This window comes from Aspergillus fumigatus, chromosome 6, assembly GCF_000002655.1.
Source record: "Aspergillus fumigatus Af293 chromosome 6, whole genome shotgun sequence".
Lineage (NCBI taxonomy): Eukaryota > Fungi > Ascomycota > Eurotiomycetes > Eurotiales > Aspergillaceae > Aspergillus > Aspergillus fumigatus.
Window position 1 is genome coordinate 720,188 of NC_007199.1, and position 14,698 is coordinate 734,885.

The following is a 14,698-nucleotide window of genomic DNA, read 5'->3' on the forward strand; positions in this document are numbered from 1 at the left end:
CAGTCCAACATCATCCTGTGAAGTTTGGCCGGGCCAAGGCAGAGACCTCCTCAGCTGAAACTCATTTCATGGCTAATCTAGGCCGAGAGAACAACAGCTAGAAGATGGCGAGGGTTATGGATAAAGCCAGATGAGAATATACATCAAAGGAAGACTTGAGTACTAGGTAATGGATGGTTATAAGAGGATATGGTTGTGCTTATACATCCGCCATCAAAGCATGATTTCAGGTCCGCCATGGATGTCCAAGGCTCAACTGCCGTCAGTGAGAGAGTGGAAGCAGAATGGCCCTACCTGATGTGATGCGTCTGTAGGAACATACGTTAGCTCACAGGCGGCACAGCCGTCGTCCCAAGAGGGCTCAGTACTTACGCCACCCAGGCGTCTTTCGCTGAACTGCCCATCGTCCTACAGGCTCCCGAGACATGCCCTACGCTACGATGCACCCTCTCTAATCGTATCTTTATCGTCATCGCGCCGGTGGACTAGAAAAGTTTCAAACCCGAAGACTTACAGCAACCGACAATAAATCCAGACAGCACGAGTCTAGGAATGTGTTCCTGTAAGAGTCCACATAAACCGACCCGGTCACCCAACGCTTGCCAAGTACACGAAACTCTGTCACACAGCATAAGAGTCCAGGCCAAATTTCAACCTACGGCGTCATCGAAACTGTGCTGACCGAGCTGCAAATACCGGGCACGTCAACATGCAGTACCAGCTTGATTGGCCGTTATCATTATCAACTGCAGCTGCACGCAGTCCAATCATGCACAGACCGTAAGCCGCCGAGGCGACACCAACAGAAGAGACTGTCATCAATTCGAAGACTCCCTATCGGTTGCTGAAGCAGCGGCACTGTTAACAGGCGACATAAAAGGAGACGCCCACCTGGTTGCGCCTTCAGGTATTCTGAGGGCATATACAGACATCTCTCTCACCCGATGCCCCCCATCTGCCCCTTATGAGAGCCAAAGACCCGAACCGCCGCAACGATGCTGGCCCACTCTACCACCCGGTGGGACCTCCCGAATCGCGTGCCCCGACTTTTACGGAGACTGAAAGCCCTCGCGGACATGTCGGCGCTGATACAGGTAGGTCTTGTCTGACCAAAAAAGATGCAGCCCCAGCAAGGGAAGCGCCAAGCCCCATTCTCAGGATGGAAGCTGGAGATCTTAGCATGTTTGGTATTTCTTACTGCACTCGCAGCCATGGTGGCTACATTGTACCCTCACTAGGGCAAGCCGCTTCCCCAATGGCCCTTTCGAGTGTCTATCAACACATTGCTGTCCATCTACGGGGGAGTGATGAAGGCAGCCACTATATATGTCGTTGGATCTTGCATCGGCCAGCTCCAGTGGTCATGGTTCTCGTCTGAACGGCCTCTTATCGACCTCTCTCGGCTTGCAGACCTATCTCATGGAGATCTGTTTGGAGCGTTCCGCTGGCTCGGGTCAAATCATATCCGAGAGCCGTTCATCACCCTTGGCGCAATCGTCGCCATCGCGTCTCTCGCCTTTGAGCCATTTATACAGCAGCTTACCTCGTATGGCGACTGCAGCGTCCCGCTGAAGAACCTCCGGGTTGCTCCGAATATACCACGGACGAACTACATCGTTCAAAGGAGTGGTGTATCGTCCGCCCAAAGTGGTGACCCGGAAATTGCACAGGCCATCTTGTTGGGCCTCGTTGGCGGTCCCAATCCTCTGGCCAGTACTGGATGTACGGCAGGAAACTGTACCTTCCCGACTGCCTACACGAGCGCCGGCATCTGCTCGACATGTGAAGACATTTCCAGCAACATAACTGTCACGAAGACCTGCAGAGGGGAGAATAGCTCTGTCGTCGACTGCGCCAACGCAACATACCAACAGAGCGTGGTTTGGGCCGATCGCATCACCTCAGCCTCATATGGTGGTGTCGAGTTGACGAATGTTAGCTGGACTCCGATGCAGAATGAATCCCTGCTCTTTCACGTGGACACTGCGCTCTATCCACAATGGCCAAAATTCGTTATGTTTGGAGTCGTGATTGTCTGGGGAGAGACGACGTACTCGCAAGCAAAGGTCAACCCTTTAACCACGGAGCCTCTGCACGGTTGCGAGGACCCGTCAACCAACAATACATGGGCTTGCAGGGGCTATGGGTCAGCATACTGCAAGCTGCGGTTCTGCACTCGCACATACAACGCATCTGTTGAAGCTGGTATTCTAGTGGAGAACAACATCGAGGAAAGCCCATCGTCGACGAAAGAACTGGTGTCCCCGCCGCCAGAAGCACTAGCAGGAGCCTCCGCGGCCACCCTCGGTCTTCTCGATCTCCGTTGTATCAACGACGTGGAGCTTCGGGAACTTCGCAACGTTGGCTACAATATTTCCTCGGCATCGCCCCGGTGGGCCGGATACGTTGTCGACCACGACCTGTTCCAGCTTGACGGCAACAAGTACAACGATATCGGGCCCGATTCACCATTCCCACAATCACTATTGGCTCACAGATGCCTCTACATGATGAGCCTTAGGTTCCAAACCAATTGGTTCTACGTCGCAGGCGCCCTCAGCGGAAACGTCTCAACCGGCAGGATCCAGAGCAGCCGCTCCACTATTGGCCCCAAGGTGCTGCAAAACATTGAGCCATTGTCAACTCTGTCCGGTGATGGCGGGCCGATCTTACTCTACAGCAACTCCAAGGTCGACTTTGGCAGCATTTCCGCCAAGCTCTCCAACGTAGCCACGCACATGACGACAATGGTGCGTCAAACGGGAAACGTGAACCACAGCGCACCGGCCGAGAGAGTAGTCTTCCACTATGCGACGTGCCTCAACGTCCACTGGATCTGGATCATACTCCCATCCATCGCAGCCGGCTGTGTCGTAGCGTTGCTAGCCGCAGTTATCCTGTTAACCGCCCACGGCGGGACGCGCATATGGAAGGGAAACATCCTGGCTCTTCTATTCCATGGTCCAGGCGGTGCTGGTTGGAGCAGTATGCCTGTGTCCGGCGAGGACGGGGACAATGTGTTGTCCAAACTAAACACAAATCAAGGAATGGAGCAGAGAGCACGAGAGATCAAGGTTAAGCTTGACCAGTCTTCAGATTCGGCACAGCTCTTGAAAGCAGGAGAGATGAAATAGATTAGTACCATAACGAACACTGGCGCCGTGCGTCAGGGCTAATACAGTAAGGCAAGGGCAGCATTCTATCCCTCTGATTGATGCACAGGCGTTGATGACAAAAAACGTCCAAACATGCAGGTCAATATAAGGTCTGCATGCCAAACATGGCGTTATCTATCCCATTGATCCGAATGATCTTGGAGCTGGGATTGGGATGTAGCTCCTAATGCAGTGCGAAATAAACAGGTAGATGTTTCTTGCCTCTGATTGCAGAGTGGCAGCGATTGGCTTATTGGCCATTATGGTTCAGTTATGTACAGGTTCCGTCTTCTATGGGGGTCCAACGGCTGCATCCCAGTCACTTACCTACAATAGCCTTCTGGTTGATGATGTAGAATCTGTGGGTCTGTATACACCTGAATTAGCTCCATTTGTCCAAGAGTAGGCAAACAAATTGCGAAGTGTGGAATACTTTGTTTTTCAATACCGATATCTTATTCTTAGATCATAATCAGGTGCACCTGCACTAGAAAGATAATTGCTTCAACATGTTCCGAGGCCAGTTCTCTGCAGAAACCAAGGAATTCTTTCACAGTGACAGAAGACAACATACGGGAGCCAGGGGCATACAAGTCATTCCATCTCACACCAAAGATGCCTGAAGAAAGCCGACCTTTCATTCCACATGGATCGGGGTCGCTGGCAAAGAAACCGGATGATGAGTCCGCGAACTTCGTGATTGAACTCAGCCATCCCAAGTCTCTGCTATTTTTACGCATTGCTTGTGTTCTGGAAGTAATTGCCCTTATTCTGCTGACAGCAGCATTCGTTATTGCTCTTCAAAAGGGACACTCTGAGTCAGTCTCAGATCTTCAATGCGCCCGACAAGTATCAGCATATTGTAAGTCCTTTCGTATGACATCTTGCAAGCCAAGAAAATTGGACAATACAACTGAGCTAATGAATACAGCCCCTCTCCTTGAAGAGCCTGACTTGGTCAAGTAGTCCGAGTACGATCTCCCCCTGTACTCCAACGAGAAAACAGACTATCGTGGCCCGTCAACCCCAGAGAGGGAGATATTGTGGGAGAAACTTGGCCCCGTACGTGGTCTAAGCATGAGTAGACTTTTGGGTGAAACTAAAAGCTGACTGCATTCGAATACCGCACTAGAGGGTGCATTTAAGGATCCTAAGGATAAGTTAGGTACCTTAAATAAACCTCAGTCAGACAAGATATACAAACATATTCCACCAGAGGTGGGAACTGGGTATGCGGCTTAGCTAGAAGCCCTCTATTAATTACATTGTGTGGTACGCTCACCCTGAAGAAAGGTGATTGTAGGAACTCGTACTAATCAGTGTTTTACTTTGACTGTTCTAGCACATGCTCCGACAATGGTCCTTTAAGGAGTGCTTGACCAAGGACTTGATATGTTAACATAGTTAGCAGATCATTGCATTGAGGTTCTCTAGGTAAACATTATGTAAGTATGCGATCCGTGATCCTATACCATGACCACTAAGACTATCTAGGTACATCTGATGTGACGCCGATCCTTATGGAACTAGATCCAAAAGTAAGCACCAAGTCCTTTAGCAATCTATCGCCTTCACTTTCTAAATTCCAAAGCAGTCCCCATTCGGAGAGCGTGCGGATTTCCGGTCAAACCATAAATGCCGCAATTTCTGGGATATCCGTCAATGGGTCATTGACCATACTGCTATTCCTTGATCTTCAGCCTGAATCAGATCTTACGTATACGGCTTAGTTTGGTAACAACAAAGAGGTACATATAAGAGGTTTCTGGCTTCGGAGAATCAAGCGCCATTCTAAATGACTACCACCATTGGGGTGACATCCGTTCAATTGACAGCGAAATCACAAGCACATTCGCTTCATAGAAGCCTCTAGACTAGATATATGAAACTGTAAAGCCATAGCTCGGGCTAGTAGGGGGATTGAATGATACGATGTGGAGGCTTATCTTAGTGACTAATAGTGATTTCAAAGCAGATATGTACCGGGGGACACGTAGTGCGATTTAGATGTAGCAAGTATCCAATCCGTTCTCATACAATGCATCTATCATGCAATCGCAATCAACCAAACAAAGTAGGAGACGCTGTTGATCCTCTGATTGCAGCTAAGCAATAATACATCGCTTTTTTGCTTGTATTTATCTCAGTGCACCTCTCCACCAGCCACCAAGTCTCCATACCTATACGTATCCTTTTGCTGAATGGTCAGCTTAAGTAAGCCCCTTATTGGATTACGAATGGCTTCGTTTTATGCCGCGGAAACCCCCGAACGGGTGAAGAAAGCCCAAGTAAGTATCTCAAGATCAGATACAGCCCTCGTACCATAGCAACGAATCAACCTTGGCGATCCTCTACCACGGACCCCGCAAAAACGGGCTATAGCTAACTCTCACAAAGGGCCTGCACCTTATAACTTCTCTGACCCCAAACGGAAGAAAGGTCCACATTCTACTCGAAGAACTCAAGGACACCTACGGCCTTGAATGGATGATAAGTCTGATTGATCTCGACAAAAATGAACAGAAAAAAGACTGGTTCCTCAGACTAAACCCTAATGGTGCTTGATTCATTTTCAATTCCGTACATTGCATTTTCCAGAATCAAGACTTATAAGAAAATCATTCAGGGCGCATCCCAATCTTAATTGACAACAATACATGTCCGCCCCACGTAGTCATGAAATCATCTGCTGAACTTTTGTACCTTGTTAATTTGGCAGACAAAGACAATATTTTCTGGTTTTTGGATCTGATTGAGTAAAGTGAGGCATTTTAATGGCTTATATTCTGGCATGCTTCGGGGCAACCCAAGCAAGTGCAATATAATTTTTCTCGGAATAATGCGGACCAAAGCCCTCGTGAGTGTTGCCTTGGGGTTTCTATGCGTGCTTACTGAGAAAAACTAGCGGCAGTAGACCGTTGCAAGCGAGAACTGCTGCAGGTGTACGACGTACTTGAAATCCGTCTTTCAGGGAGATATGGTGGCGGCACACGGGAGTATCTGGCTGGGCAGGGTCAGGGCAAATACAGCATTGCTGATATCAATGCCTGGGCCTGGGTGCGAAATATTCGACGCATTGGACTCTCGGAGAATGAGTTGGCTCCGTTACCTCATTTACAACAGTGGGTGGATCGCATTGCGGCGCGACCAGCTGTGGAGCGAGGTTTGGGGGAGTGGTATGATGAGGATGTGCATCCAGAGTTATTGCTTGAGACTGCGTGACTACCTGCTGCGTTGCGCATGAATTCTCCGCCATGCTGCAGGATACTATGGTAGTCTGTTTCTAGAGCCTAAGGTCGCAGTTTTAGGAGTTTGCTGTCAAGATCTATTCTCCCCCGGGCGAATGTATAAAGACATCCCAAGTGAGCTATGATGTAGTCATTCTGGCTAGGAAACAATTATGTAGAGAAGTAGTATTTCATGCCTCTCCACCTCTAGCCAGCTCGACATGCTCCAACAGTTGTTGACTCCCTATTCAAAATATGCCTGCCGATATGTCTAACTTACTGAGCGGGGAGTTAAGAATATCATTATAATGTCCACATCAGTCTTACGAAAAGGCCAATGTTGGGTTAACTAGAGGAATGGTTTTCTCAATGGACTTAAAAGCCTTTTGAGCTTCTGATTACATCTGCGGATTGAGAGAGAGTGGTCGTTTGTGGACACCCGAGCCATCCACTAGCAAGCCGTAACCATCTATGCAATGTATTGTATGTGCTAACACTCAGATTCATGAAGCCTATCAGCTTTGTCTGGCGGAGGTACCGCTGAAGCCTCACACTCCTGAAGATCTACCTGGAATGCTCAGTCCCTCGCTGGCTGTGTTCCAGATCCTCGCACTCACACGCGTATCTCATCTTCGTTGGCAGGAACACTTGAGCCGTTTCTCACAAAGCTTGAAGTCCCAAGGACTATTTATAAATGGTTTGTCGTTCCTTGCTTCGGCCAGCAGCTAGACGCGGTCAAGCGTTTTATCCTAGACTTCTGGTCATTAAAAACGCGAAACAATTCGCTGACGCTCAGGCAGCCCTGCGCACTTGATTCTGCAAGTCGAGCTGAATTTCCGTTGCCACACCAAGCTATCTCTAGCATGTAAGAATTCTTTGCAACTCTACACAGCAGCGGTGGGGAACAATTGGAAGCGCTCGATTTCAATGGATTACTGGAGAGATTTCTGTCTTCAGGCCTGTGGGTATTCAGAGAAGTTGAGCTACGACTGCAGGCCAAGAGAGATTTCAGTCAGTAAGTACCGTCTCCTAAGTGGTCATTTTTGTTCTACACCGGCGTAAAACAAAGAGAGGTCCAGACGTCTTATGGCCTTGATGTCAGTGAACCATCTTCATCTAAGATTATTTCGACTAATTTTGCTAGCTAGAAAACACCGCTTATTTTGGTATCTCTGCATGGACCGACAACAAAAACCAGACCGCGCACTACAGCAGCCAAACATTCGACATCCCTCCCCCCCGATACCAGTATCAAGCTGGATATTGTGGCCGTCCACCGCAGCCCATGATACTGGGGGGAAGATGCACATCGTCACGGTGGCTCATGGACGAGACGTACGAGCCGCCGACGAACTCGGTCAGCCACTCCAAAATGGATGGGAAAGTTCCTGTTCAGTTTGCTCTAGAGGGTCGAGATGGCGTTCTCGTCGATCTCTCTGTATATTACTACATCATATATGCCATCTTTTGGAATATTGTTTCATGCATAGATGTCTCGATCGTCATGTATATATGTATGTATACACTCACATCTGCGAAACTCAGCTCAAACGCGAATGGTGTGAGAGTCAGCTCCTCAGTCATACCCCACAGAATTGGTTATGTGACCACAGCCCATGCAGTTCAGTTAAGCATCTTATAGTTAACAAGGACCCTGGTACCATCCTGTATACTGGACTGGTCGCTTCTAATCTCAATACACTTGACCAATCAGACACGGTTTCTCCGGTTTCTGCGCCTTCGTATCACCGACATCATTCTGCTGAAGCGGACTCTCCGTCATTTCTAGACTTGCAACTGTCTTGTCACGAAGTCTCGCTGTTAGCATTCTCATTGGCATTACTGCCGCTAGGAACTGGGGTGTAGGGATGCGAAACGCTGCCCCGCTGAGGATGACGTACTCCGTACATCACCGTGGCAGCCCACTAGAATATAGGTGTTGTATCGGTATATGGTCAATTCAGGAGTGAATTGCTTCAATCTGCCCATCATCGTGTCGATAATACCGGTGTGAAGGGGTATTAGTAAGTACCTAAGATAATGCGTGATGAAACATCCTTACAGTATTAAAAACGGCACATCCGACAACCCCATGGCATGATGCCAGAATATTAGGCACCTCTGTTAAGTATGAACATAGTACAACAGCTCTCTCAACAGAGACGAACAGAAATACCGATGAGTGACTCATAATCCTGCCAGCAGAGACTATGAACTATGATCGCCAGACGCAGTATATGAAAACCCAAGACCAAACCAACCCATGTATCATGAATCATTACGCGTCATTGGAGGTTACTGAATCTCGTAGGCCTCCAGCGCATGCTGGACATCATGCAGACTGTCCTTGTCCCCGTACGCGTCCATCAGTTTTTGATTTTGTCGGATCCGCTCTTCCTCTTGGAGTTGGTACCGGGCTTGTTGGGCTTGGAAGTCATTGAGGTAATTGGCGATGCCGAATCCTGGTCTTGTCAGTTGCGTTGAAGAGATCTAAGGATCAGGACATACCAGCTGCGACGACAGCCATGGCTGGAAGATACCTGGTATTTGTTAGTGCTTATCCCTGGATAGCCATGCAGAGACTTACAGTTTTCCGACCCTCCCTACTTTGAAGCTGGGGTAGGCGGGTCTCTTGAAGAATGGCCGTGGGGAGTGTGGGGAAGGTGTAGCAAAGGAGGACATTGTGGTGTGTCTTGTTTGCGGTGGTTTGCAGATGGCTCAAGTTGTTGCAGTTGTGATTGAAGAACTGAAGGACAGATATAGGGATAGAAAGGCTAATATGCCACTTCAGTCAGGGGATCGGGATTGAGGCAGTGCCTGAGGTGGATAAGGTGATGCTGCGGAAGTGGCGTTACAGTGGCCTGATCATCATACGACCCTATTCCCAAAGAGGAGAAGCTGCGGAGGAAAGGAGAGGGCTTTTTGCGGGGGTTTCCATTTTATAGCCATGATTGATTCAAGAATGGCCAATCAGCTTGTGTTTAAACAATCATGGTATTTAGCGTGGTCTAGGGGAAACGGCGTTGATGTCATTGCGAGCACGGATCAGTACATATAAGGGGATGAAGGAATGGCATCATCCGATAGACTTGGATGGGTATATTTATCGATCAAGACCTGCTTTTGCCTACAGGTGTCAATTGTAAAATACTGATGGGCGTCAGACTTTCATCCCCTACTAACTCTGACATGGGTACTGATGACAGGCATGAAAGACATGATTGTTCCTCCATGGCAGTCCTCAGTTTGATCTAGGATGGCCTTATAGCAGACATTGCTCGTGACCCTGAACAGAACTCCGGGATTGGATTTCCTTTACTCTTGCTATAGGGTAGTATATCCAATGATGGTGGACTCGCCAATCTAAAAGTAATGGGGGCCTGAGGATTACAAGCTCCCGAGACTGACTCTGTCGCATTCGCAAGCATCCCGTAAGAACCCATCCAAGTTTTGAGCGAAGATATCCGGATTATCGACCTCCTATTGTCTAGGCTCTGCTGCCGGTCGGAGTACCATGCATATCGTACAACTGTTCTCCAACAAGGCTGCCAGATGAGTCGGTCACTCCCATTTCCTGGTGCCTTTCGAATAGGTGAACATGACGTGGTCGAGATTCTTATCCAGTTAGGGGCAATCCAAGCGGTTTCAGCATGTTGCCGATGGATTTGGAGGACAACTTGGACTCGGCTTCACTCAGCAATATCCTGTGCTATCCAGTATCGCCACCAGCTATCCCAGAGCTATTGACCCGGAAGAGGGTGTTTGGAACCGATGGAGATCGGATTCGCGGAGGAAATGAGAGGTCTGAACGATAGCGTGATCTGCAGCCGGTCTGGCCGACTGCGAATGGCAGCTAATAGTCGATTTTCAGGTTTCCATAAAGGTCCTCGAGAAGTTTCCGAATCGTATACAGCCATGAGTTGACCACACCTACCGTTGTCACGTTGTCACTGACTAAGCCAGGGGCTTTTCCTTGCATTCGCCGATACAAATCTGCGTTGGTTCATAAATGATAGAGGCATTCTGCAGCGCGGTCCGTCTCCCCTTATTAGACACTGGATCCCGCCTCATTATCGACAACCCGCCCGATACAGCAAGCCGCCAACGTCCGTAACAATCACAGGTTTTGCCTTACGGAGTGCTCCCGAGACCTTTGATTTCAAAGTCTTCTTATCGGCGAGATGGGACATTACTTCATGAATAAGATCCACAGCCATGTCGGGCATTTCACTTGCGTCTGGGTCATCGTCAGACCCATGTCTGCAGATGACTCGTTTTGGGGTCTTCTGTCTGGCTTAGTCTGTGTCAGGTGAGTACGGAACATGGGATACGAGTCCAAGACGTCAATTGTTCCCTTTGATGGGTCGAATCGGGCGACTTGCACAAAGTACTCGTCAGCTGGGTGATCGATCGCCGGCATGCCTGTTCCGTGGCACCACTTATTGAACAGTCGGCCATAGTAAGCCACATCGGAATCTCTCATTTCCTTGTTTAATCCCGTCCAACACATCCGTCGAGGCGGGGGGAGTGGCCAATCATCGCTTTTTGGCAACGGTAGACGGCACAGAGTCTGGAATTGGATGGCTGACAATCACATCGGCATGCGGCGCACGATGCCATAGCCAGACCCATGACCTCGCCTGAGGCGTCCCCGGCGTGCACGCCAGATCTCCTCGGATCTGGATGTGATTGCGGAAGATCACCGGCCGGTCTGGCGCCGTCTCCTTCGCAATTGGAATCAAGGCCAACAGTTGCGGGTCATCGACCACGACGATGTGTGCACCACTGCTGGATGGATGGTTGAGAGGTCCACCGGGACAGGACCAGGCGCGTTCGCTGTTGACGCTCACCATTGTCGAGCCTGCTCCTCATTAACTACATACCACTATTCTACATCTACTAAGCAACCTGATTACTATCTTAACCTCCTCAGTAGCTAGATTAGCTCCTTTGAATCTTCAGTTACCTATAATTATCTAGGATGCTCACTCCTTTCTTTTGTACAGCCCTTGGCTGGAGTGCGCAATGACGCTATAGTGCACCTCCTGGGACCCTGAGTGTTAGAAGGCATACTTTGTAGACCCTTCGACCTTACGGCAAGTAAGCACTAATCGGGGCTGGGTATTCCTCCATAATCATGCAGTCCTGCAGCCGCATGCTTGGACCAATTGTCATTGTCCAGCAGGTCCAGCGAATCTAGCACGAGCCTCATCGCTTAGCTACTGCAGGCGGATTTCATCAAGAACGTCAGTGTGCATTTCTAATCACGTCGCCGAGTGTTATCTTGGATGATGTGATTATTCCGTTAAAACCAGCTATCCAAATGAGATAAATGTTGTATGAGTGGAAGAGAGGCGAAGATCATTATTGCACGTCATATTGCATATCATTGACGCGAGGCCAGACCGAACAGAGAGAGCTTTGCAAATGAACACCCTTATCAACTGGTACAGACTGGCTTAAGGTGAAAATTGAATATTTGTGAAGTGCTCGGACGTAACGGCTAGTGGCTGTAAGAAAACGGGCTGTGCATGAGGAATGGAATATACAGAGTAGAGAAAAGAATATTGATCCAGAGCAGCAATATCCGGTCCTATCCATATTCCTTGCAGGAAAAGAAAAATCACAGCTCTCCAAGTAATATTACCCGAGGTGGGATCCGAACCCTGTTCTCTTGCGCTAGTATCAGACTTTGCCTCAGGACCAATGCGCTGTTATTATTTGCTAACGAAGATGTTGGTAAATCCACGCAAGACCTCCCACCACACGTCCTTCAAGGTAAGATTTACTCTGGCTATCCGCCCAAGACAAATCCACTCCCTTGATTGCCAATCTCATCTGTGTCTTTGACATTGATGTCCAGGAGGTAGCCTCTATGGCATCATGGAGTGCATGAGAACATGATCTCCGTCCAGCCACCCACTAGCCCTTGGGCTCGGTGGATTGGTTCGGAGCACAAGCATGGCCAAGGAACCCCCAGCGAGATGCAGCATGGAACCAGCCAATGATGGACCCTTGAGCGGGGGGCGTAACTCCTCTTGAGCCTAAGTAGTTTATCATCAACCAAAAGAACGAGACTCTCATTTGTCGGCACTGCGACAGCCGCAGCGCCCTTGTAAATCCTGGAGTCTGGACTCTGGGGCTGACCGAGGGCTGATCAGCAGTCCTCGGCAATGGCAGGAATCAACGGATACCGATCCACCTTTTTAAGGCGCATGGATTCCTGCCAATATGGGGATTAAAAGAAGATGCACAAGTTGGTATCGCGCAAAGGATCTGCAGTCACATCTAGCCATGGAATCCTTGAATCGGGGATAGCCACTCGTCAGGGGTGGGCTCCGCTGTTCCATGATGTTCAGTATGATGGATGAGATTGATTTATCTGACGGCGTTGCAGTCCAATCAAATTACTTAGGACGCGAGTTTTGGCTGGCCGTTTCTCTGTTCTGATTTTCCCCTGCAATAACCGCAGGGGCTATGTGTGGTGGCGCCATGGAGCCATTCTAATAATTCTTCGGCACTCTTAGCACAGAGCACACCGCAAAAAGTACCTCGCACTGGCTGGGATGGCTCCGACGTCGTCTACTAATCTGACAGGGAAGGGCTGAGGAAGCATACTCCGTAAACCTTCCTCCACCAGTCACCCTCGCTAAGCGACGAGGGGGTTGCAGAGAGAGGCCCGGGTAGACCCAGCCCCGACGCTAGGATCAAAACTAATATTTTTTTCATCCCCATCCGGATGTAAATTTCAGCATCACCGGAAGTGGGGGCGTTTTTTTTTTAAAAAAAAAAGAAATATTGTTAGTGTACTCCGTATGATAAGAGCGGAGACTGGTGGCATGGTGATTGCAGCCTAAGGTTCCCCATCACAAGTCTCGCCATCTTACCACGCCAGGACTGCTATTGAACGACCGCAGAGAATAGACTCAGGAAAGACAGGTGCCTGGACGGTGTAGGAACGGTCGCCAAGATTCGGATTCCGCTCGGCCTTTTTTATCCACTGATGAGAAAGGAAGGTGACATTGGCATCGATTTGTTTAGCCCCCTGGCTGCTCTTCGCGTTTCCCCTGGCCCTTTTTCCTTCCCCTTCTCCCTGGTTCTTCGTCTTTCAGTCCATGCTCTAGCCCTGATCCAGCCAGGGCAGAAAGTGGCCGCCTCTCTGCATGCTTCATGAATCATGACGGCGGGGCCACTATCTTCAACTAGGGCAGAATTGCCTCATCGCCGGGCAAACGTGCAAAAGTGGAGATGGACCAGGACAATACATTCAGCTCGGATATGACATGTGGGCACCGAGGGAAGGGGTTCGAAGAGCGAGGTCTGCCATTGTCAGGCCTGCAACTGATTTGTTAGTGACGTGAAGTATTTTCGTTGTATTAAGTTCAGGTTTTGCCTCCGAGGTAAAATGAGGTAAGATGCTTTAACAATTCAAAGGAAACAAGTGTTTAACTTTAAATAGAAATCTTATCTAAGCATAAGTGTCATTTCTTTCGCTCTTATCGGTGTATACCGAGTATGTGCATATCAGCCTCAACGCATCATGCCAGAAGCATACACCCCGTCTCAGATGGGCCACTAGGATGGAAACCATGCGGCTTGTTTTAACGGACCTAGCATCTGTCCTGGTAGAAGGGCTGCGATTAGGAGGCTATTGAATTAGAGCAGTCCTAGGCAGCTCTCGGCAAGGGTGGGCAGGAAGATCCCTCATCAGATCCACTTCAACAGGCAAGGCCTGCAGGGTGCTCGCGTACATTTCGTCACATAGAAGAACGTATATCGGAGCATCTACGGAGTAGGTAGATGATCTACGCTAGTCAAATCGTGATCAGAATGCTTCAAAAGCGATGTGATGTCTACACAGGCGTAAGATGCAGCTGGCCTATCGGCGAACTTGGGATCTGCCATCGGTGGGCCAGCAAGCGGATGAGGCCACCGTCGCACTCTCAGATTACAGGCTTTACCCTCCCTCACCTTTTCCCGACGCTGAGCTGGCCGGTAGCTCCTTTGGACGCGCAATCTTACTCGGCGACAGCATCATCCCCGACTGCCGGCCCAACCACAGAGAAAGAAGGTCGCTTGCGGGTCTGATCACTCCCACCCTTGCAGGCTCCCGGCGTTTAAAAACAAAAGCCATCAGCTTGCCCCTTACTGGTGTCCTGCATGGGTTGGGGCTTGTTCCGACGTAGACCACCGCTCTCCGAGAGCACACCCCCGGAGTACGCCATCATATCCCATTTTGTCGCCGTTATTGGCGAGCACCTGAGACTTGTTGCGATTTCACAGTTTTGGCCCCCAAAAGTAGCCCAAACTTTTAAG

The 14,698-nt window shown here is 49.4% G+C and overlaps 4 protein-coding genes across 4 annotated transcripts; 2 read left to right on the top strand and 2 right to left on the bottom strand.

Annotated features, from left to right (window-relative positions):
* Window positions 1–519: 519 nt before the first annotated feature.
* Window positions 520–3,134, top strand: AFUA_6G03380 (DUF3176 domain-containing protein; the record flags this gene model as incomplete). The annotated part of the gene is made up of 3 exons (XM_742645.3): window positions 520–1,094; window positions 1,125–1,187; window positions 1,239–3,134. Exons 1-3 carry the CDS (start codon window positions 996–998, stop codon window positions 3,132–3,134), a joined length of 2,058 nt encoding a protein of 685 aa, XP_747738.2. The 5' UTR covers window positions 520–995.
* A 1,414-nt stretch (window positions 3,135–4,548) lies between these two features.
* Window positions 4,549–6,399, top strand: AFUA_6G03390 (uncharacterized protein; the record flags this gene model as incomplete). Its single annotated transcript, XM_077804952.1, has 5 exons — window positions 4,549–5,443; window positions 5,553–5,712; window positions 5,782–5,911; window positions 5,967–6,012; window positions 6,070–6,399. Exons 1-5 carry the CDS (start codon window positions 5,357–5,359, stop codon window positions 6,397–6,399), a joined length of 753 nt encoding a protein of 250 aa, XP_077661088.1. The 5' UTR covers window positions 4,549–5,356.
* Window positions 6,400–8,677: 2,278 nt separating this feature from the next.
* Window positions 8,678–9,211, bottom strand: AFUA_6G03400 (uncharacterized protein; the record flags this gene model as incomplete). The annotated part of the gene is made up of 3 exons (XM_742643.3): window positions 8,970–9,211; window positions 8,891–8,922; window positions 8,678–8,844 (listed from the first exon to the last, which is right to left on the bottom strand). Exons 1-3 carry the CDS (start codon window positions 9,062–9,064, stop codon window positions 8,678–8,680), a joined length of 294 nt encoding a protein of 97 aa, XP_747736.2. The 5' UTR covers window positions 9,065–9,211.
* Window positions 9,212–10,452: 1,241 nt separating this feature from the next.
* On the bottom strand, window positions 10,453–11,453 carry cc9 (uncharacterized protein; the record flags this gene model as incomplete). Its single annotated transcript, XM_077804953.1, has 4 exons — window positions 10,453–10,619; window positions 10,700–10,868; window positions 10,936–11,243; window positions 11,372–11,453. The coding sequence occupies 4 exons, from the start codon at window positions 11,451–11,453 to the stop codon at window positions 10,453–10,455; spliced, it is 726 nt and encodes a 241-aa protein (XP_077661089.1).
* Between the last annotated feature and the right edge of the window lie 3,245 nt (window positions 11,454–14,698).